The 22,484-nt window shown below is 61.0% G+C and overlaps 1 protein-coding gene across 1 annotated transcript; it reads left to right on the forward strand.

Moving 5' to 3' along the window:
* The first annotated feature begins 309 nt into the window (after nt 1–309).
* TBX1 (T-box transcription factor 1) lies at nt 310–22,195 on the forward strand. Its single transcript, XM_051973212.1, has 7 exons — nt 310–968; nt 6,073–6,174; nt 9,681–9,852; nt 14,393–14,548; nt 16,995–17,062; nt 17,152–17,252; nt 19,431–22,195. The coding sequence occupies exons 1-7, from the start codon at nt 514–516 to the stop codon at nt 19,895–19,897; spliced, it is 1,521 nt and encodes a 506-aa protein (XP_051829172.1). The 5' UTR covers nt 310–513; the 3' UTR covers nt 19,898–22,195.
* The last annotated feature ends 289 nt before the right edge of the window (nt 22,196–22,484 follow it).

A 22,484-nucleotide genomic window follows, 5' to 3' on the forward strand; every position in this document is an offset into this window, starting at 1 on the left:
TAGCCGGCCGGGCGGGCGGGGAGGCCGCGGGAGCAGATAAGACGCGCGGCTCGGCGCTGCCGGGCGGCGGAGCGGGAGCCGGGGCGGGAGCCGGAGCGGGAGCCGAGCCGGAGCCGAGCCGGAGCCGGAGCAGGCCCGGGGCGCAGGGCAGCAGCCGCTGACGGGGGCTGGAGGCGAGGCGAGCCCGGGCTCCGGCGATGAGCGGGCGGCGGCGCCCACAAGGCAGCGGTAGCGGCCGCGGCAGGAGGGGGAGCCGCCAGTAGGCGGAGTGGGTGGGTAGGTGGGTAGGGGGCGGCGCGGCTCGGCGCAGGGCGGGCGCTCTAGCCCCAGCCGGGCCCCAGCTCAGCTCAGCTCAGCTCAGCGCAGCGCAGCGCAGCTCCGCTCCAGCTCCAGCCTCGGCTCAGCCTCGGCCCGGCCCGGCCGCAGCCTCCCCGCTCCCTCCTCGCTCCCAGCCCAGTCTCGGCGCGCAGGGCCAGGGCGGAAGCCCGGTGCCGGAGCCCGCAGGCCCGGGAAATGATCTCCACCATCTCGAGCCCGTGGCTCACGCAGCTCTCTCACTTTTGCGATGTTACAGCTTTCACCGCCAACAGCCTGAGCAGCCTCAGCGCCTCCGGGGGCTACCACCTCTCGCCCTCCCCGGCCGGGGACCCCTACGGACAGCACGAGCCGCCGCCGCCGCCGCCGCAGGCGCCCCCGCGCTACGATCCGTGCGCCGCCGGGGCCGCCGCGCCGCCCCACGGCTACCCCTTCCCGGCCCCCGGCGGCCCCAATCCTCCGGCCGGCGGCGAGCCCGAGGGCGCCGGGGCGAGCTGCGGCTCGGCCGGGCCGGGCCCGGGGACAGTGGCTCCCAAGGCGCCGGTGAAGAAGAACCCGAAGGTGGCCAACGTGAGCGTGCAGCTGGAGATGAAGGCTCTCTGGGACGAGTTCAACCAGCTGGGCACCGAGATGATCGTCACGAAAGCCGGCAGGTCAGCACTGCCTCCCTCTCTCCCTCCCTCCCTCCTCGGGCTCCCTTCTCCCTGTCCCTCCTCGGGCTCCCTTCTCCCTGTCCCTCCTCGGGCTCCCTTCTCCCTCTCCCTCCTCCGGCTCCCTTCTCTCCACGTGGCCACCGTCTGCCCCCCAGCTCGTGGCTCCCTCCCCTTGCCCCCATAACCCGTGGGGTCTTTGAGGGATTGAGATTCCGGAGATCAGCGAGCTCGGTCGTGTTCATTTTACAGCCGGGTAAATGGAGTCTGTGAACAGAGAAGGGGCTGTGTGTGAGTGTGTGTGTGTGTGTGTGTGTGTGTGTGTGTGTGTGTGTATGTGTAGGGGAGAGCGCTAACGGTGTTGCTGGAAGATCCCATTGCCCCCTGAGCCCCTTCTCTTTGAATGGCCTTTAAAAGCAAAGTTCTGTGCTTGGCCAGCGGAGGACGTGATTGGGAGCAGGGCCGGGAGTCCCGAGCTCTTCAGGTAGCAAGAGGCCCTTGCCTCTTTCCCCCCCTCCCCAACCCCCAGCGAGCTCTCGATAATCAGATTTAGGTTGTGTTTGGCCGGGGAGGGAACGAGTGCCGGGCCAGCCCCGCAGAAGCCGGGAGCGCATTGCGGGGGGCGTCCTCCCGGACGCCGGGGTTGGGTCCCACTCTGGCCCGGAAGCCCACCCCGGCCCCGGCTCGGTGCCAGGGCAGCCGCCCCCGCAGCAATGCCGCCGATCCCGGCTCGGGCGACGAGGCCCTCGGGCTTCGCCAGTCCCGCAGCTGCCTCGGCGCCGAGGCCCGGCTGGCAGCAGGAGGGAGGCGGGGGCCGAGTGCAGCCCGGGCGAGCATCGCGACGCCCAGGGAGGCCCCCGCCCCGCCGCCCCGGGAGGCCCCTTCTGGGACAGGGGCAACCTCGGCGCCCGGGGCCGGACCGTCTCCTGCCGGTCCTTGGTCTCCTTGCCCGCTGTCCTCTCCGCGGGCTGGGAGCGCGCTCCCGAGGCCCGGCCCGGGCCCCTGGGCTCCTGGGGGCGCAGCGAAGGGCAGAACAGACAGGCGAGAGAAGAGGAGGTTTTTCGGAGGTTCCTAATATGGTGCCCGGAGCCCGAGATGCAGCTTCTGCCCGAGCCCGGCCTAGGCCGAGAGACAGCTGCTCCACCGCCCTGGAGGTGGCCGAGGGCCCGATTTCCAGGCGGCTCTCTGCTGCCAGGCAGCCCGGGGCTTGCAGTGGGCCCCACGGCCGGGAGCAAACCTCCGGGGCAGGAGGCTCCAGCGAGCAGGGGGGCCCAGGGAGTTCCGAAGGCCTTTGTGGGCTCACGGGTCTCCGGCTGGCTCTGGACCTGGGCAGACTGGGCCCCGGCCCTCCGAATAGAACCCTCGGGAGCCGGGAGCCGGCTGTGTGGCTGGGACAGTCAGAGGCTCTGTCCAGTCAAGGGCAAAGGAGCTGCTGCGCAGAGCAGGACCTGCCTTGGGAGGCTGGGAAAGGCCAGATTGACCCCAAATGGGCTGCCACCACCTGTGGATGGCAGGGGGAGCTTGCTTAGACTAAGCTCTGGAGCTGTAAGGTGGGGGCTCGGAGCCCCTCTTCACTTGAGGGACACCTTCCAGCAGGGAGACTTGTTTATTGAGAAGAGACAGCAGGAGGAACCCAGAGGCCTGAGAACAAAACAGTCAATACGGGAAAAAGAGAGGAGAGAGGGAGGCCAGGCAGTTAGTTACCCCAGAGCCAAACAGAATAGTTGTGCTGAGGGAGAGGCCCTGAGACAGCGGGCCAGAAGCCCTCAGACAGTGGGGCAGAAGCCCTCAGTCAGAGCGGGCAGAGGCCCTGAGACAGAGCCAGGCAGAGGCCCTGAGACAGCCGGGCAGAGGCCCTGAGACAGAGAGGGGCAGAAGCCCTGAGACAGAGCCGGGCAGAGGCCCTGAGACAGAGCCGGGAGAGGCCTGAGACAGAGGGAGACAGAGGCCCGAATGGAAGGGAAGCCGGAGCCCAAAGGAGACGGATAAAGCCATGGAGGGCGCGGAGGCAAGGGGAGCCGAGCCCCGGAGCAGACAGGCAGGGAGGGGGGAGCGGCCAGGAAGCCAGGTCTGCCACGCAACTCTGTTTGACCAGCAGACAAAGGCGTGTGTTTGGGTTGTGTCTAATGTACACACGGCGCACACAAATTCCGCCTCAGACACAACAAAACGAAACTGCGAGCCCTGAGCCGGCCCGCGCCCCCCTTTTCGCTCTCGCTCTCTCCGTCTCCAACCGAGACGGCGGATTGGGGGGTCCCGACCCCCAAGGGATGCCCCCTCTGCGGCCTCCGCAGAGTCCCCCACCCGGGACCGGGAGGGGAGAGCCGAGGCGACCGAGCAGCCGGGCTGCCCAGGGCTGCGGGGGAGCCGGGCTCCAGCTTCTGGCAGAAGGAGGGGAACCCGCATCGCTTGGGAAGGGTGTGTGTGGGGGTGCCCGGTGGGGGCCTGAAGGAGACCTGGGGGGGAGGGGTCTGGCCAGCCAGTTTAATCTCTTTGTTATCTCCGGGGACGGGGAGTTCCAGCTAATGCCTTCCCGGGCCTCGGCTTCCCAGCATTGGCCATTGGTGGGGGCATCTTCCAGGGCTGGGAATTTGCTGGGGTGGGGAGGGGAACTTCCCAATCCCACGTCCCAGGGAGCCACCGGGAAGGGCTTAGGGAGGGGAGCTTGACTGCGGTTCGGTCCGTGGGAGCCCAAGCGGACTCCGTGGAGTATCCCTGCTCACCTGGACGCAGAACGAAAGAAAAGGAGCCCATTTGGAGCAGCGTAGACCCCTGAAGCCAGAAGGGTTCCGGGCTCAGTGTTAGGGGTCCTGGGCTCAAAACCCGGTTCCTGCGCCGGCCCCCTTAGCTACTTCCCACTCTGTGAGAATCGATTTCTTTCATTGTCACATTGCGCTAAAGCAACATTCGCATTTCCTCTCTCCCGAAGAGCTTTGTAAACCCAATGGGAACGAGGATTATTGTTATCTTGAAATCGTGCCTTTCTCAGCTCCCCTGGGGAGGCCGCCTTCCCTCCGTGTTTACCCGGGCCCTGAGACTGGCAACCTCCTCGAGTTTGGAAAAGCTTTTCGGTCACCCGGGGTTCGTCCAAGGGCATCCAAGACGAGCTCCGAGGCAGACGGGCTCCGAGACAGACGGTCTCGCGGGTGAGAAGTCACCCCGGAGCTGGGTTAGAGCCGAGCTCTCCAGCCACCCGTGCCTATTAGCTCTTGTTGACGGCTTAGAGAAAAGGACAATTAGATCTTAGCAGGGAGCTCCCTCCGCCCTTCCCCCCCTTATCTCCTCCAATTATCGAAAGGACTGAGAAGCTTCCCATTCTTAGAGGACGCGTCCATACGGCCCAGCCTAATGGAAGGGCCCCAGCTCTCCTGGACTAGGTGGTCCCCAGGCCCCAAGCATCGCAGGGGCCGCTTCCTCTCCGTTTCTTTTTCTGTAAATTGAGGCAAATCCTTTCAGACAATTTTATCTTTGATCTAAGGCAAACTTCCGATCTCCCGGGTTGTGGGTAAACCTCGGGCCCTCTCGGTCGTTTCCAAAACCTTCCGATTTATTTTTTACGGCCAAATCTCCACTAGAAAATCGAAGCTGCTAATTGAGACAATTATCCGGGGAAATATCCGGAGAAGCCGAAAGCCGCTTTTATGGGATTACCGGAGAAGAAAGGCGGCCCAAAATCCTCGGGGTTTTGCGTGAACGAGCCGAGTAATATCGGGCCCGTGGTCGCCAGCAGTTTCCGAGGGTTCCGCTTCTCCCTCACCCAGCAGGAATGGGTTTTGTTTGTTTCCCAAAAGTGATTGGGGGTGGGGAGGGGGAGGGAGTCATTTCCCGAACTGCGGGGTAGAATGTAGATCCGGCCGGGAGGAAGCCGGCAAACCCGGGTCCCCAGAAGCCGGCCGGAGTCTCCGAGTCCTGGGGAGCGGCCCCAAGTCTGGCCGACGCGGCTCTGCCGTGGAGTCTCCAGGAGACCCGGGCTCGGCCCGGGCCTGCGGAGAAGTCGGGCCGGGGTGGGGAGGGGGACTCCAATAACTTTGCTTAGGGCCGCGGAGGGGCTCAAATCACTCTTCGGAGAGGGAGGGGGCGGTAATGGAGAGACGGTGTGAGGGGGGGGGGAGGGGGGCAGATGCACTGAGGGCAAGCGTAGGGGAGACTCCGGACAATTATCGGAAAATCGGGGAACGAGTTCGCCTCTTTTCCCAGAATACTTCGGAGAATTTTTTTGGGGGAAGGGGGATTTGGGTTCAGATGATTGAGTTCATTTTCTCAGCGCCCTGTGGAGACTTGACCTTAGAGACAATTCGATTGCCTTTTAAAACAGAATCTCGGATGTGACTAGGAGCGATTGACTTGGATTTTGTCCGTGTAGACCGGGCCTTGGAGAAAAACGGAAAATTGAGTAGGGAAAGGGCTAATGAGAGCGGGAAGTGAGAAAGACAATAGAAACGAGAGAGAAGAGAGAGGGGGAGGGAGGGAGCGAGAGAGACAGAGACAGAGAAGGGAAGAGACAGAAAGAGAAAGACACAGAGAGCGATAAGAGAAAGGGACAAAGAGACTGAGACAAAAAAGCAGAGAAAGAGATGCCAGAAAATCCGGGACGCTTCGCCTTCAGACAAGATAGAATCTGGAAGGCCGGGCGGGGGTGGGGGGGGGCGAATCTGGATTCTGGGGGACCAAGGCAGAGGCAGCGGCAGAAAGGCCGAGCCAGAGTCGGGGAGCCGGGAGCGTCTCACGTTTTCGAGAGCACCTCGAATTTGTAGAAGAGCTACAAGGGGCAGAGGCCGAGAGCGGGATCGCAGCCCAGGGCCAGGGCGGCCCGGCGGACGTTAGGTCCCCAGAGAAGAGGGAAGTTGCCTGACAGAAAAGCCGGAGGGAAGAGAGCCAGGCCCCGGAGCGGGGCGAGAGTCTTGGGTGCCCGGGGCAAGGGGGGAGTCACTCCCTAGTCCCCGATTAGGGCTGGGGACCCGGAAATGAAGGCTCCTGCCCCCTCCGGAGCTGAGGGGAGCCTCCAGCAGAAATCCAGATCCAGTGTGCGCGGGCCTGGCCTGGCAGACCCCTGCTTTCTCCCCCCACCCCAGCTTCCTCCACTGACCCGCTCTCTCTCCCCCCGCAGGCGCATGTTCCCCACTTTCCAAGTGAAGATCTTCGGCATGGACCCCATGGCCGACTACATGCTCCTTATGGACTTCGTGCCGGTGGACGACAAGCGGTACCGGTGAGTGCGTGTGCGTGGGATTGGGGGGGGGGTCCACGAGAGCTCTGTGCTCGGTACGAGGAGAATGTGTGACGGCTGTTTCTGCATTCTGTGCGTGCCTTCGGAACCAGTGTGCCCGCGTGCGTGTGGATGAACCTGCAAGAACGTGTGTGCGTGCAGGCCCCGCGCCTTCACAGTCACCGTGTCTGCGTGAGCCTGCGTGGATGCGTGTGAACGGCCGTGGGGACGCCTTCTGGTCTGAGGGTGCCCTGTGCCAGCGCGGCTATGTGTGTCCTTGTGGATGAGCGAGCGCGAGAGGCTGTGGGCTAGAGCTTGGGAGCTCCCTTCCCTTCGGGACCCGATTGTCCCGCGCTCCCGGGGCCTGGAAATGGCGCGTTTGCTCCGGGTGTTCTCGATCCTCCCCCCACGGCGCATGTGTGCCCTCTGTATAGGCTCAGGTTCTCTCTGAGGATGTCCTTCTCCTTTTCTCGGAGAGCGCCGGGCTCTGGGAGCTTTCCGGGACTGGGCCGAACCTGGAGTTGTTCGTGCCCGGCCACCTCCCAGTAGTTTTCCGTTGGGCGTGGATCCACTGAGCGTGAATCCGCGTTTTCTTCCTGGTTCGTTGTCCTCCGGACAAGATAGAGAGGAAGCCTTTTTGGGGGCCTTTTGTTTTTATTTCAGTAACGTCCGTAGCTCCGGAACGTTTCCCCAGAACCTGAATTTCGTTGGGTTTTTGTTTGGTTTTTGTTGGTTTTCAGTGGGTTTTATTATTTATTATTTAGTGGTTTATAACAAGTGTGGCCTTGTGTGTGCAGCTGCGAGTTTTTTCCTGGGTGTCTGATTCCCGCGCGTGTGTTTGGGAGAGGGCGGACACTCGCGCGGGAATCAGACACACAGAAAACAAACTCTGGGAGAAGCAAAACCTCGAGCTCTGCCCGGGGGGAGGGAGCCTCGCTCTGCTCCAGATCTGCGGGCAGGCCTTCCCCTGCGGGCGGACCTTCTCCTGAGGGCGGACCCGCCGGCCCGGTCACTGGGCTGCGAACGCCTACACGATTAAGAGTTCTTAATAGCGCCAGGGAAATTAATCGGGGCAATAAAGGCAGCCACGCCGACCGCGAGGCGGCTCCCGAAGGCCGGCCCTCCTCCGGCCTCCAAGGTCACCAGAGTGACTTACTCCTCTGCCCAGCCTGGCGCCCACCTGCCCACGCAAGGCACGCTGGGCCACGGAGCTCACGAAGACGGGCTCTCTCGTAGGGCCTTTACGCAAGAAGAAAGCGGCTGAAGAAGGGCTCCTCGCTCAGCGCCGCGCCACCAAGGGCCTCTGGGAAACAACCTCCCCGCAGACGCTCCGCTCCATCTCCTCCAGAAGAGCTCCTGGTGTTCACGCGCCTCCATTTATCCACACACACTCCCTCCCTCAGCCACACTCACGCTCACTCGACCGTCCCCGGAGTCGCTCAAACACTCCAGAATGGCAGCGGGGCAGAGGATCCCACTTGTTCAAACACACATCCCTCCGTGCTCGGATTCACTCTGACGCCAAACACACTCACACACACACACACACACACACACACACACACACACACACACACATACAGAGAAACATTTACACATACACACACACACACACACACAAACACACACACAGAAACATTTACACACATACACTCACACATTCACATTCACACACACATACACACAGAAACATTTACCCACACACATATACAAAAACATACTCACACACATACACAGAAACGTTTACACACACACTTATATACACCAAACACACACAAACATTTACACATACACACTCACACATTCACATTCACACACACATACACACAGAAACATTTACCCACACACACTTATACAAAAACATACACACATACACATAGAAACATTTACACACACATTTATACACATCAAACATACACACAAAAACATTTACACATACACAAACACACACATTCACATTCACACACACACACAAACATTTACCCACACACACTTATACAAAAACATACTCACACACATACACAGAGAAACATTTACACACACATTTATACACACCAAACATACACACAGAAACATTTACACATACACAAACACACACATTCACATTCACACACACACATACACACACATTCACATTCACACACAGAAACATTTACCCACATACACTTATACACATACAAACATTTACACACACAGAGAAACATTTACACATACACAAACACTCACACATTCACCTTCACACACACATACACACAGAAACATTTACACACACAGAGAAACATTTACACATACACACACATTCACATTCACACACAGAAACATTTACCCACATACACTTATACACATACAAACATTTACACACAAAACACACTCACACAGAGAAACATTTACACTCACACAAACACACACACACACACACAGAAACATTTACACGCACACACACACATACAACCCTTATGGAACCTCCAAGAGAGGATCCTGAGAAATTACCCTCCCGCTCTATCTCTTAGTTGCCTCTGCTCCCAAAGCGAGGTTGAAGACGGAGGCAATTACCCGGATAATTAAAGCAATAAACCCATTTGCCTCAATTACGGGGTGGAAGAGATGGCGACCTCCCGTCCTCCTGTGCCCGGCGTGTTCAGACACACGAAAAACCAGAGGAAGGTGGGGCTGGGGCCCAAGTAGATTGGGGCCGCGATCCTACTCAGTCAACCCAGCAATTAATAGCAATTAATAATGCTAATGGCGGACACGCCCGGCCCTTTGTCTCCTGGGTCTCCGAGCCGCTCCGAGCGCCCGGAGAGAGCCACGCCCGGCCTTGGCTCCCACCCCAGAGTCCCCCCGACCCCTGCGGGCTGGAGGGGCCGGAGCGTCGGAGCCGCAGGGAAGGCCGAGGGGCGCTTCCACTCGGCTCCTCTTGATCACTTTTTACAGATGGGGAAACTGAGACCCAGAGCGTCCTCACTTACAGCTGGGGTCTCAAGCATTCGATTGGAATCTAGAATCGGGCTCTTTCTATCGCGAGGCTGGTCGCGTTTGTTGTTTTTCCCGCCCTGAGGAAACTGGGACTTTTGTCCCACTAGAGGCAGGGAGACCGAAATCGGTCAGAGAGTGAAGCTGAAGCGGGCGGCTCCAGGCTGGGTCTCAAGCGGGCAGCGGGAGCTGGGAGAAGCTCAGGCCGCCGTTCGCTGCAGCGGGAACCTTTTGTTCTGGGGGAGGACCCCGGGTGGGGGTGGGAGGGAGGTCGGCCTGCTTTAGGAGGCAGCTGGTGTCCTCCGGAGAGCGCGGCCTTAGAGTCAGGTAGGGGAGTTGCCGCGAGCCTTGCCCCAGCTGGGACAGGGGGCTGGCCCCTTGTGACCTTGGGTAGATTCCATCCCCCTCCTGCCTCAGTTTCCTCACTATTTTCCTACTCCCCCAGCTCCGAGATCTGCTGTCCCAGCATCCCCCCCTCCCCGTCCTCCGCTCCCCACCCCCACCAGCTCTGACCCGCTGTGCTTCTGCGGCTCTAGGTACGCCTTCCACAGCTCCTCGTGGCTGGTGGCGGGGAAGGCCGACCCCGCCACGCCGGGCCGCGTGCACTACCACCCCGACTCCCCGGCCAAGGGCGCCCAGTGGATGAAGCAGATCGTGTCCTTCGACAAGCTCAAACTCACCAACAACCTGCTGGATGACAACGGCCACGTGAGTGCCCCCCCCCCCCGCGGCGGCCCCCCCCTTCTCTCTCCTTGGCAGCCCCCCCCCTTCTCAGGTCTCCGGGCAGGGCCACATCGGGGGCTGGGGTCGGGCTGGATCGTGCAGAACAAGGGCGGGGGGAGTTGTTTCTGGAGCTTAGCCTAGAACGGGGCCCCTCCTACACAGTTCATGTAGGACCCGAAACGAGCTGGGGGGGACCCAGTGGCATCGGCATAGGCCGCTCTCTGAGACCCTCTCCTAGAAAATGGGGAGAATGACATTTACACAGGGAGTCATTTAGGACTAAATATTAGGAGCTATTTAGACTCCCCGTCTACAGGGATGTCACGAGAAAGTTTCTTGTGGGTCTGAAGGGGCCACGGACAGTGACAGGGGCTGGCCTTCTTTCCTTGTGGGGGCCAGAAAGCACATAGAGCAGCCCTTCGGCCGATCGCTATCCTCCTGCTGCTCTTTTTTCCCCGAGGGCTTTGCGTGTGGCGGACCGCAGGGAATGATTCCTTTCTGCAATAGAGCTAGTTGTCAGAACAGTGTTGGACTTGGAGTCGGGAGACTATCTCTGCTGCTCGCTAGATGTGTGACCCTGGACAAGTCATTTCAGCTCAGTTTCCTTATCTGTAAAACAGGAATAATAAAAAACCGTCTAGCGAGGTGGTTATAAGGCTCAGATGAGATAAGGCTCATAAAATGATTTTCAAACTTCAAAGTAAAAAAAAAAATTCCAAGATCTACATAAACTAGAGCTATTCCAGTTCGGATTGTTTTGTCTAGACCTACGATTTCATTGATGTAGGGAATTCCCAGTGGAAGAAATCCCTCCACCGATGCAGATCAACTGGGGGGGGAGGGGCACTGAGAGGGTGAGCCTAATCCAGGTACAGTGTGTCAAGTGCCGCCAGGCTTCCCTAACCCGGAGGGAGCGTCTGAAGATTATTGGGGAGATAGAGTCAGTGGCTGGTTATTCACTTAGGGAAGCTCCTGGACCCATCTCCCCAGGCCCACGGGGACCTGAAGTGTCCCGGGAAAGAGACCGACCGAAGAAGGTCAGGGCCAGAAAGGGGCGAGAGATGAACTGTCCACCCCCCACTCCCCAGCAATGACAGGGATCGGGAGAGACAGAAACAGACTCACAGAGACACACGGAGAGAGAGAGAGAGAAAGAGAGAGAGAGAGAGAGAGAGAGAGAGAGAGAGAGAGAGAGAGAGAGAGAGAGAGAGAGAGAGAGAGAGAGAGGAAGAGATACAGAAAGACAGAGACTGAGACAGAGAAAAAGACAGAGAGATAGAAAGATAGAGAGAGATAGAGAGATAGAAAGAGACAGAGAAAGAGAGAGACTGAGACAGAGAGACAAGAAGAGAGAGAAAGAGAAAGAGATAGAAAGGTACAGAGAAATAGAGACAGAAAAAGACTGAGACACAGAAAGAGAGAAAGACAGAGAAAGAGACAAAAAGAGAAAGACAGACAGAAAGACAGAAAAAGAGATAGAAAGGTAGAGAGAGATACAGAGAAAGAGAGACTGAGAGAGAAAGAGAAAGAAAAAGGCAGAGACAGACAGAAAAAGAGATAGAAAGAGAGAGAGACAGAAAGAGACTGAGACAGAAAGAGAAAGAAAAAGGCAGAGACAGACAGAAAGACAGAAAAAGGGATAGAAAGGTAGAGAGAGAGAGACAGAAAGACTGAGATACAGAAAGAAAGAGGAAGAGAGGAGAAAAGACAGAGGGAGAGAAAAAAGAGACAGAGAGAGGAATGGAGAGAAAGAACTAGAGACCGAAAGAGACAGAGACACACAGACAGAACAGGTGGGAAAGTGGGAACATCGTAGATCCAAATCGAGAAAATCAAATCCCGTGAGTCCTTGGGACGCGTCCTCAGGAAACGAGCAATTTGGTTGCATGTGGGATTTCCCGGGAGGGAACCTCAGCTCTCGGACAATATCCCCGACACATTTTACGCTGCGCATCGAGATTTGCACTGTCACTTTTCAGTCTTTAGACAATCCACAAAACAGTAATTCATCAGCTTCGGATCTGGGGCCTCGGCCCATTTCCGAGGCGTAAATGCTCAGGTGGAAAATTGAACGAGCGGCTGCCTCCTGGGAGGAGCCTCTGCCAGGTTTTCGTAGGTGACGTTTTTGAGGGGGAAATGTCGCTCGCAATGAAGTTGTCTTGACATGTCTCCAGCGACCTTTGCCCATGGAGTCCCATTCGTATAGAAAGGAACGTCAGGTTTGGGATACTTACTAATCGAATGTCCTCGGTCTGGGGAAACTGAGGTAGAGAGAGGGCTAGGGATCTATTTGCCCAAGAGTTCTTAGTTTTTGGTCCATCAAACCATGGATAGATTCAAGGGATCCGTGAACTTGGATTTAAAAAAAACCCATTAATTTCATTACCCCCTAAATTCAGAATCGCCTTCCGTGATTAGGGTTTCAAAAATCATTCTGAGGAGGGCTCCTGGGCCCACCAGCTTGTTGGAGGCCGGGACCGGGACCGGGCAAAGGCGGAGCGGGGCTAGGCAGGGGCCGCTGCAACCCGGAACGGCAGCCGAGGCTCGGAAGCCAGGTGTAGGTTTCCTGACCCTTCGTGAAGTGAGGGGCTGTGGAGTCGGGGCTCGTCCTCACATTACGCCTCTGCTCCCGCTGTGTCCACACTTCTTTTCGCCGGTGTAGACCCCCTTTCAGGACTCCCTTCTTCTTTCGCTTTCTCTGCCTGCCCTCCCCGGCCGTCACAGTCCGGAGTCGAGTTCCGAGCGGTGGCTGTTCCCAGTCTATTTTGGCCGAGACATCCCCGGTGTCTAAACGTGGGGGTGAGGCAGCCGAGGCTGGCAGGGCAGCTTAGGGGTGTGTGGGGGGAGGGGGGGGGATACAGGGATCGAGGAGCCGGGAGATGGGGCCATGTGCTCGGCCTCCTCCCCACCCCCCCCACCCCCACCCGCTTGGGCTGAGCCCCGCTAAAAAGTGGCAGCTCTTAGGAAGTCGGAGCGCTCTGGTGCTGGGCGCGCCTGGCCCGGGTCCAGGGTCTAGGGAGTCATTCCATAGGACCCAGAGGGAAGGAGTGGGGGGATGGGCTAGCGGCCTTCATTTCATTACGTCGGGAGTTCTCGACCACGTACGTTGCCGATTTTGGGGCCTCTAAAAAAGTGTGCGCCCATTCGTACCTTCGCTGCCGAGGGCAGTGTCCCAGGCAACCCCCCGGAGGCTACGTCTCCACCCGAGCCTTCAGCCACCAGGACGTGGCCATCCTCCAGGATACACTCAGGCCTCAATGACCTCCCTCCCCCCTTTTTCCCCGCCTCCCCCCCAGCTCAGAGAAGACTTAGGAAGTCTTGACCCATCTCCCCAGCAAGCCTGAAACTAGGGCGGGCAGAGCTTCGGGAGCTCAGAGAAGGTTCTAGGCGCTGGGAGGGAACTTCAGTCCCGGAGTTCTTAGGCTGAGAGCCACCAAGCCGTGGATATTTCAAGGGATCTGTGAACGTGGATGAGGAGGAAAAAAAACCAAACCATTATTAAGCTCACTGCCCTTAAATTCAGAGTCGCCTCCATGACGGCTCATTCTGAGAAGGCTCCGTGGGGCCCACCAGGTTGTTGGAGGCCGGGACTGGGAACGGGCAAAGGCGGAGCTGAGCTAACGCGACCCCCTCGTTTTACCAGAGACAGCAAATCCGGGGAGGGGAAGGGACAGAAGTCACTCCTAGGAAGCAGGAAGGAGAGATGAGACTCCCGTCTTCTGAGCCTCTTTTCACTATCTCTGTCTCTGCTGTCTCTGTCTGTCTGTCTGTCTTTCTGCTGTCTCTCTATCTCTGTCTGTCTCCCTGCTGTCTCTCTATCTCTCTGTCTGTCTCCCTGCTGTCTCTCTATCTCTCTGTCCTGTCTCTCTGCTGTCTCTCTCTGTCTCTGTGCGTCTCTCATGAATTCTTCCCTATTTGTTTCGTTTCTCGCCCTCCTCCTCTCCATTTTTAAGCTGCTTCAGGGGGAGCTTTTTTCCCTCTGGAGTTTCCAAAATGGAGGCCGGCCTCGGCTGAGAGCGCTTCCCGCGGGTGGCCTCCTTAGCTCTCCCCCTCCCTGCGAGGGAGATACTTGGTTTTATGAAAAGGGCGCTGAGTTTGGTGGCAGAAAACCTGGGTCCAACGCTATATAATATACACACACATATATGCAAACACACACATGTATAGATACATTCTATTGTATAAATATACGCATGTGTGTATATCTGTGAACTCCGCGTGGGCAAGTCAGGTAGCCTCCACCGACCTCAGTTTCTCCAGCTGTAAAAGGAAGAGCTTGGGCTACAGGGTCTCCCAGGTCTAAACCGGCGATCCTCTGGTGCCCATTTTCTAAATGGTGACCCTGACGCTCACAAGTAAGATGACTTGCCCGCGGCCACCCAGCCAGCGAGTAACTGAGGGGCGTTTCCCACTCGGTGGGCCCCGGGGACTCGAAGTCCCCCCATTCCGCGGCTGCCCCTCCCCCCAGCCTCGGTCTCTCGCCGCAGCCTTCGAGATCTGACCCCACGTTCTTCTTGTCGTTCAGATCATCTTGAACTCCATGCACAGATACCAGCCCCGCTTCCACGTGGTCTACGTGGATCCGCGCAAGGACAGCGAGAAGTACGCCGAGGAGAATTTCAAAACCTTCGTGTTCGAGGAGACCCGCTTCACAGCTGTCACGGCCTACCAGAACCATAGGGTGAGCGGCCCGCGGCTTGCGGGTGGGTGGGTGGAGTCTCCGATCCCAGAATCCCCCGGGGGAGCCGAAGCCGAGAGGCAATTTTGACCCAGCGGGTGCCTCAGTCTAGATTGGGGCCCGCGCAGTTTGTCAGCGGTCAGCTGGGGCCAGGGCAAGCCAAAGGACCCAGCTTGGGCCTCGGCACGTAAATGGGCGCTGGGCCGAGCGGACTCCCGGGGCCGCCCTCCTTCCTCGCGGCTTCTGGAGTTCCCAGACTTGATAATCTCCCGAGGGCTGAGGCCGGAGGAAAGGAGACCCGGGCGGCTGGGAAAAGAAAAGGAAAGGAAATGGCCCCGGGAAGGGGCGAGGCGGTGGGGGGGGGGGGCGCGCGAGTTCCCTCTCGGTCCTATTATCAGGCTTGTACTTTGGGGCAGGGCCTAGTCCTCGAACCCAGCGCGAAGTACAGGAAATGAGAACTTAATGGTTTGTTCAAACCCGGAGGGCTTAGGTGGGGGGAGGAGGGGGGGAGAGGGTGCTTGCGTTTGCTGCCGCTTTCCCAGTCGCGCAGTTAAACGTTTATTTAAAAATCCCGAGCAGCTGGGCTGGAGGCCCGGAGTGCACCGGCTCTCCGAGAAGGATTCTGGGAGGGAGAGGAAAGCGGCCTGGGCCGCAGCCGGCCCTCCGGCCTGCTTCCTTCCTAGTCTCTCCAGCTGTAAATCTGTCCCTGGCGCGGGGCCTCCCGCGCAGGTGTGGACCGGGGTCCTGGGGCTCCCCTCCCGCCGACATCGGGAGTCTGAGTGTCACTCACACTTTGTTTGTTTGGACAAAGCCGACCTCCGCCCTTATCTTAAGGCCTCCTCTCCTCCCCGTAGCTCGGAGGCTCCCCGCTGGCATCCTGGTCCCCAGGCGAGGACGGAGAAGGGGGAGGCTGGGAAGGAAAGGCCCGGGGGGCAGGCCTTGGGCTCTAGGGCCAGTTTGCTGCAGGTGCATTCTGGGGGTGCCCTGGGCTTCTCCAGGGCTCTGGAGCTCGGGCAGGGGCCCCAGGCCTGGTGGCGTCTGGGCCAGCGGGGACTGAGAGGCAGAAAGGGCCTTCGAGTCAGCCTAAGCTGCTGCTTCTAGGGAAGGGGAAACTGAGAGCCGGACAGGAGATGCCACAGGAAGTGAGTACGAGAGGCTCACTGCCCAAGTCCAGGCCTTTCTGACTGAAAATTTCCCGGCCCCTCCCTCAGCCCAACCTGCCGCCTCCCTGCCAGAGTCTCACATTCACACTTTCGCTAGACACGGGGCACTGAGGCAGCTCCGGAGTGCGGGAGGGGAGGCCCTGGCCCGGCGGGCAGAGGAAAACAAGGGGAAAGATTCCGCGCTGATTCCCTGGAAGCGTCCCAAAGCACGCAGAGGAGCTGAGGCCCCCGGCCCTGCTCCGGCGGGGCTGGCCAGGGGAGGAGGCCGGGCTGGGCAGGAGGCTGGAGAGAGCAAGAGACTGGGCAGGGCAGGGCGGGCGGTCGTGCTGGCCGGGAGGCTGAGCCGGTCAGAACGCTGGCCAGGGCAGGGCGGGGGCCGCAGAGAGCAGGCCGGGGCAGAGGACTGGCCCTTTAAGGAGGCAGCCCCGCCCGGCCGCCTCGGCTGGCCCGGCGGCCTTTGACGGCCGCGGACAGCTGCTTTGTCTCCCCTGCTTTCTATCACTTTGACCTCTAAATCTGGAACTGTCACTGCCCGGCTTAAAGTTTGTTTTTCAACCCATTCCGGAAACTGGCAATCACATGCCTTATCCGAGGATTTGCCCGCGGCCCCCAGTGGCCCCCGCGGCTCCCCAGGCGGCCTCGGGCCCCTCCAGCCTCCCGCCCGCGGCCCCCAGTGGCCCCCGCGGCTCCCCAGGCGGCCTCGGGTCCCTCCAGCCTCCTGCCGGCGGCCCGCCGGGTCTCAGTTCAGCTCCTGCCCCTCCGCCCCCTAGCCGGGCCACCTCCTCCGGTCCCTTCCGGGAGTGAGCAGTGCCCTCCAACGGGCCTCTCCTTGCCCCGCCCCCCAGGACACGCTCGAGGACCCCTCCCCTTGGCCCCACTGTTTCTGTGCCCCCCTGATTTGGGCGAAGTTCCGGTGGGAGCTGATCCTTGAGAGTCCCCCCATCCTCCTGGCGTTAGCAGTGTGACCTTGTGCGATCACACATCCCCTGCATAATGGGATGGGGGGCACGGGGGCGGCGGATAACGTGCCCTAAATTGCAGAGCCAGGATTAAAGTCCCTGGGACCTAGGTTAGAGGCCCGACTCAGTCAGCCCCTTTCTTTCTCTGGGCCTCAGTTTCCTTTTTTGTAAAATGGGAAAGAGGGGGTGCCGTCGGGGTCCTTCCCCCGACATCCTCGGATCTCAAAAGTACGGGTGGGGAGAGGAGGGAAGGGAAGGAATGAGGACTCTCCCTCCCCTCTCCCCCACCTCACTTCTTTCTCTTTCTCTCCCCCTCCTCCCGCGAAGATCACCCAGCTCAAGATCGCCAGCAACCCCTTCGCCAAAGGCTTTCGGGACTGCGACCCCGAGGACTGGTGAGTGCCCGCCCCAAGTCCGCCCCCTCCAGGCGCGCGGGGCCCGAGCGGACCCCGGCGGATGACCTGGCCGTTGTCTCCCGCTGCAGGCCTCGCACCCACCGCCCGGGGACGCTGCCCCTCATGAGCGCCTTCGCCCGCTCGCGGAATCCGGTGGCCTCGCCCGCCCAGCAGAACGGGGCTGAGAAAGGTAAGCGGCCCCCCCTCCCCCGGCCCGGCCCCCTCCCGGGCTCAGCTCCCTCGGGTGGGCCCGGCCTGGTGCGCGCCTCCTAGTTCCGGGCTTTCCTTCTTCCCTCTGCCTTGCTGGGACCGGAGCCAGCCATCCACTAGACGGGGCGGGATCTTTTAGTCCCAGACTTCTTAAATTGGGGGTCCCGTCCCCATTTGGGGGCCCGGAACTGGTCGCGGGGGGCGCGAGATGACGCTTTGTTAGCAAATGCTTGATTTGCACGCCCCGTCTTATATACCTGCGTATCAGGAGTGGGCGAAAAGGGGTCTCGAGGGGGAAAAGGTTCGGAAGCCCGTTCTGGCAGCCGCAGGAGCCTGACGGCGTGGGAGGGGGCGGGGCGCAGGGGGATACGGGGGGAGCAGCCTTAGATTCGGCACGAAACCGGACTCTGACATTGTGCCTGGGCAGATCATTTCACTCTCAGCTTCACGCGAGCAACTTAATTATCGGCTTCTTTTCCCGAAGCGCCTGGGCGACGTCTGTAGGGAGTGCGGCCGGTCGGTATCACCCCGACGTCCCCAGGCCTTTCCCACTGGCCCTACGCTCCGTCCGCTTCCCTAGCGTAAAGTCGGGACTCGGAAGCTCAGAGTTAAATGATCTGTAGGGGACTTTGTAGAGCTTCCGATGCTGTCTCCGGCTCCCGACCCCTCCCCACCGGACTCAGTCTCCGCCCCCGGGAGCTTCCCAAAGCACCTTTTCGGGGCCCCTTGGGGCGGCCGCGACCTCAGTGCGCCTGCGCGGAGCCGAAGGGCGGGCGAGCGGGCGAGTTCCTTTTTTCATTAGCTGCTGTAAACAGTTCGCGGCTGAGCCGCAGTGCTCGCCGCCGCCGCCCGCCCGCGGCCCTGGCGGCTCCGAGGCCCGTTCCCATAAAGAGAGGCTCTGTTTGTTTAGGGCAGCGCAAATTGCAGAGCTGTCATGCGTGTACACACTTGTCAGTCAAGCCGGCCCCATTTAGCTCCCGTCAGAAAAGCCGAGGCTACGGAACGCAGTTCTGGGAGGCCGCGGGCGCCGCCCGGCAGCTCAGCCCCGGGGTGGCGGAGCTGTTAGCCCCGTTTTAGCCCCGCTGCCCGCCCGCGGCAAAAATGCTTGGGGAGGCCCAGCCTCCTGGGGAAGGGGAGGCTGAAAGGGGAGGCAGGAGGGGGCGGGGAGGAAGAGTTTTCCTGAGAAGCCCCCGGGACACGGGGAGTTTGGGATCAAACCCTATCTTCCTGCCTTCCCCTCCCTGTATTCCCCCACGCCTTCTCCCCTCCCCCACTCCCCCCATCTCCGTTTGGGCTCCAGTCACAGTCCCCAAAATCAGGTCCCGGGAACGGACCTTTTCAAAATATTAATTCAAGACCCAGGCCGGGCTGTAAGCTAAAACAGAGCAGGAAGGGGGGGCTGGGAGAAGAGGTGTGCGTGCGCGCGGGGGGGAGAGGGGGGGATCGGAGGCAACTTGCTGAGGAGGGGAAGAATTTTCGTTTGAGGGGGTGTAGCGCAGGCTCTCGCAGAGCAGGCGCTGTATGCGGGCGGGGCCGCTCCGGGCTGGGGCGGGGCTTCTGGGGAGCGCGGGGAAAGGATCCTAGCCGAAACGTGGGCACCCTGGGGCGCCTGGCGGGGCGGCGCTCGGGGCTAGGCAGGGGGTGAACTGTCGTACCGTAGGCCAGGGGACATTTCCGGCCGCGGACGGGGTGCCTGGGGTCTAGTTCAGGGAAAGGGCGCTTGCTCTCCGGAATGGGGAGGCTCCAGGAGGAAAATGGGGCCGGGGAAGATGGGCTAAAGGTAAAGGAGGCAGGAGGTTGCCAGTGAAGGACTGGACTCCGGACGTGGGAGGAGTAAATCCCAGCCGGAGAAGGGATGCGCCAGCGCCCGGGGCACGAGGAGGCCCCAGGTTTAGGATGCAGGGGTGGGGAGGGGAGAGGAGAGATTCCCAGTTAGGCGTCGGGCGCGGGGGGGGGGGGGGGGGGAAGGTCCCTAACCAGGAAGGAGGCGCCCAGGAGAGCAGGAAACGGGGCAGTGTTCAGGCCAAGTGGGGGGACACGGGGGCTGTGGGGAGGGTTCCAGGTCAGAAAGGAGGCCCCGGTGACAGGCTCCAGAACGGGAAACGATGGTTGTCACCTCCTGCCACGCGCCGAACCAAACTGCTGCTCGCTTTCGCAGACGCTGCTGAGAGCCGTCGGGAGTACGAGCGGGAAGCCAGCGGGACCCCTCTGCACGCCGACCCGGCCCACCAGCAGCTCATGTCCCGCGTGCTGAGCCCGGCGCTGCCCGTCCCCGGAGCCGGCGGCTTGGTGCAGATCACGGCCTCCGCGGGGGGCAGGCCGAGCCCCCCGCACCACGAACTACGCCTGGAGGCGCCCAGCGCCTCGGAGCCCCTGCACCATCACCCCTACAAATACCCGGCAGCCGCCGCGGCCGCGGCCGCCGCCTACGACCATTACCTCGGGGCCAAGAGCCGGCCGGCGCCCTACCCTCTGCCCAGCATCCGGGGTCACGGTTACCCTCACCCGCACCATCACCACCACCATCACCACCACGTGAACCCCGCGGCTGCGGCCGCCGCGGCGGCGGCCAACATGTACTCCTCCGCCGGGGCTCCGGGCAACTATGACTATGGGCCAAGATAACCCGCATCCCCCGCCCCGCCCCGGCCAGCCTGGATCCCGCCCCCCCCATCTTGGACCCCAAGCTTGGCTGGCGCAGCCGGGGCCCCTCCCCAGGCCCAGACGCCCCCCGGGGCGCCTCCCCAAATGAGGCCTCAGCGCCAGCGTTCGGCCCTGTCCTCCCCGTCTAGGCCCCACCCTAAGGTCGGGCCCAGGCTCTCCCTCTGACAGGGCTTTTGTCTCTGGCGCAGCCCCCTCATCCGTCCCGGGGCCTCCCTCCAGCCAGGTTCTCTCCCCCGCCCCGACGTGCACCCCGGGTCTCCACTCCAGCCCCAGGGTGCCCCCTCCAGCCCACCCGCTCCAGCCGCCCAGCCCCGCTTCCCGTTCCGGGCCGCAGCCCCCCCCCCCCCTCCCAGGCCCGAAACTGCCCGCAGCCGGTGTGCCGCATGGTGTGTGCGCTCCCTCCGCTTTGTAGCGTGTGTCTGTCCGCGGAGGGGGCTTTTGTGCTGAAGTGGGAACGTTGCCATTTTTAGGATGATGGTTTTGCTGCCCCCTTTTCTCTTACACATTTTTCCGAGGGGATCCCGGGCCCGGACCCCTCCTCCCTCCCTCGCCTTCCCGAGCCTGGGGATCCAGATGTGAGCCTGCCTTCCCGGGGACGCCCGGTTCTTGGCGATCCCCACTCCCTCCCGCCTCCCCTCCTGGGGAGCTCCGAGCCCCACGCGGGGCCTCCTGTCCCGACCTCTTAGCCGCTTCCCCTCCCCAGGCCTGGGGCCCTCAGCGGCTCCCCTTGGAACGCTGTGCCCCCAAGGTCCCCCTCCCCCTCCATCCTCAGCCACGTGCTGGGCCGGGAGAGCCAGCTGCCGTCCCGCTGTGGAACACGAGGAAAAAAGTGTCCCAGGGCCGGAGTTCGGGGGCGGGGTTTGTGGCTCGAGGCCCTGGAAAAGTGGGGACCGACCTGGTAGCGAGAGAGACTATAGTCTTACCTTCCTGCATAAAGAGGGAGGGCGGGCTCAGAGCACTCCCTTCCATCTGACGGGAAACTGAGGCCCAGCGAGCTCGGGGAGCCTCGAGCCCATCTGCCCCCTTTTACAAAGGCCAGTGTCAAGCACTTGAGATAGAAAGAAGTAAAAAAAAAAAGTCAAATTCTGGTCCTCGATTCTAGTCTGAGGAGCTTCTGTTCCAAAAGTGAGGCTGGGGAGGGGCCCTGGAGGTCCTCTGGGCCAATCCCTCGGCCCCGCCCCACCCCCACGGACCCGTGACTTGCCTAAGTTAGGCAGGGAAGCAGAATTGGAACCCGGGCTCGCTCCCATTTCAGCACTCTCTCCTCTGCCCAGGAGTCCCCTCGGGGGTTCTCAGTTTCCCCCTCTGTAAAAATGAGGCCTCGAAATTCCCTTTCGAAGTTGATCTGCATCCACTTCCAGCTTCCCTCTGGGTCCCAGCTGCCCCTCCCGGCTCCATCCCCACCCTCAGGAACGAGGGCCAGCTTGGGGAAGCAAGTCAGAGATCATCTCCACGGGGATGCTTCTGTAGAAAGAGGAGAAAACCTGCCCCCCACCCCCCAGGCTGTCCGTCGGGCCCCCCAAGGGCCACAGGGCAGGCCCACTGTTGTCTCCTGCACCCAGGCTCAGCCCCCAAGCTTCTGGGCCCCGGGGGCTTAGAGGAGGAGGAAGAGGAGGAGGAGGAAGGCCCCTTGGTCTGCCTGAAGGCTCCCCAGGCTCCCCACCCCCACCACACGTGTGCCGGCTCTCCCAGGCGTGGATTTTCTTTGACATTTTTTTTTGTTTTTTTGCAGTGGATTGTGGAAGTGTTCGTGTCTGACTGACGCACCCTTCAGCCCCTCTCCCTCGGGTGGGTGGAGCTTAAGGCGGGCAAAGCCCCCCCCCAGCTCCCGTGGTTTGGGGGCCCCTCCCCCAGCTCCCGTGCCTTTGGGGCCCCCCAGCTCCCGTGGTTTTGGGGCCCTTCCCCCAGCTCCCGTGCCTTTGGGGCCCCCCAGCTCCCATGGTTTTGGGGCCCCTCTCCCCGCTCCCGTGGCTTTGGGGCCCCTCTCCCCGCAGCTGCCGCGGGACCGATTCTCTGTACACAGATTAGTGCCAAAGCTTTGGGTCAAATGTTTAATGAAGTGATATTTATTTTTGTCCCCGAGATGATGCGAACCCCGCCCCCTCTCCCTGGGTAGTTGCCGCGTACGTAAAGGCGAGTCACCCCCAGAGGCGTATCTGCAGGAGGTGTAGATACTGTAGATATGTGTAGATACGTGTAGATAACGCAGCCGTTACCTTGCAATTGACGCAATATCGGACATGGACATTTACAAACTGCCTGGCTTTGTTTCTTTCTCGCTGGACACGGGCGGCGTCCGTCGGGGGGGAGGGGAGGGGAGGGGGAGGGAGGGCGAAGCCGTGCCAGGCTCCCGGTTGGGTTCCCCTGCGGGGCAGCCTCGCTGGGCCCCCCGGGCCTGGGGGCCTTCCCCCGGGGCTTTCTCCGGGCGGGGTGGGGAGCAGGAGGGCCCCCCTCCCTCCGGCGTGCCTCCGCCGGCCCGGGCTTCCCTGACCCGCGGCCTGGCCCGGTCCTGACCCGCTCTGGAGAATCGGCCTGATTCAGAATCCAG

The sequence above is a fragment of the Antechinus flavipes genome, chromosome 1 (genome assembly GCF_016432865.1).
Source record: "Antechinus flavipes isolate AdamAnt ecotype Samford, QLD, Australia chromosome 1, AdamAnt_v2, whole genome shotgun sequence".
Taxonomy (NCBI): domain Eukaryota; kingdom Metazoa; phylum Chordata; class Mammalia; order Dasyuromorphia; family Dasyuridae; genus Antechinus; species Antechinus flavipes.

Bases quoted from the DNA above. Each gene is read 5' to 3' on its own strand.
- TBX1 (XM_051973212.1), top strand. From the start codon at position 514: ATGATCTCCACCATCTCGAGCCCGTGGCTCACGCAGCTCTCTCACTTT. The intron at 969-6,072 runs GTCAGCACTGCC...CTCCCCCCGCAG, and splicing joins ATCGTCACGAAAGCCGGCAG to GCGCATGTTCCCCACTTTCC. The intron at 17,063-17,151 runs GTGAGTGCCCGC...CTCCCGCTGCAG, and splicing joins GACTGCGACCCCGAGGACTG to GCCTCGCACCCACCGCCCGG.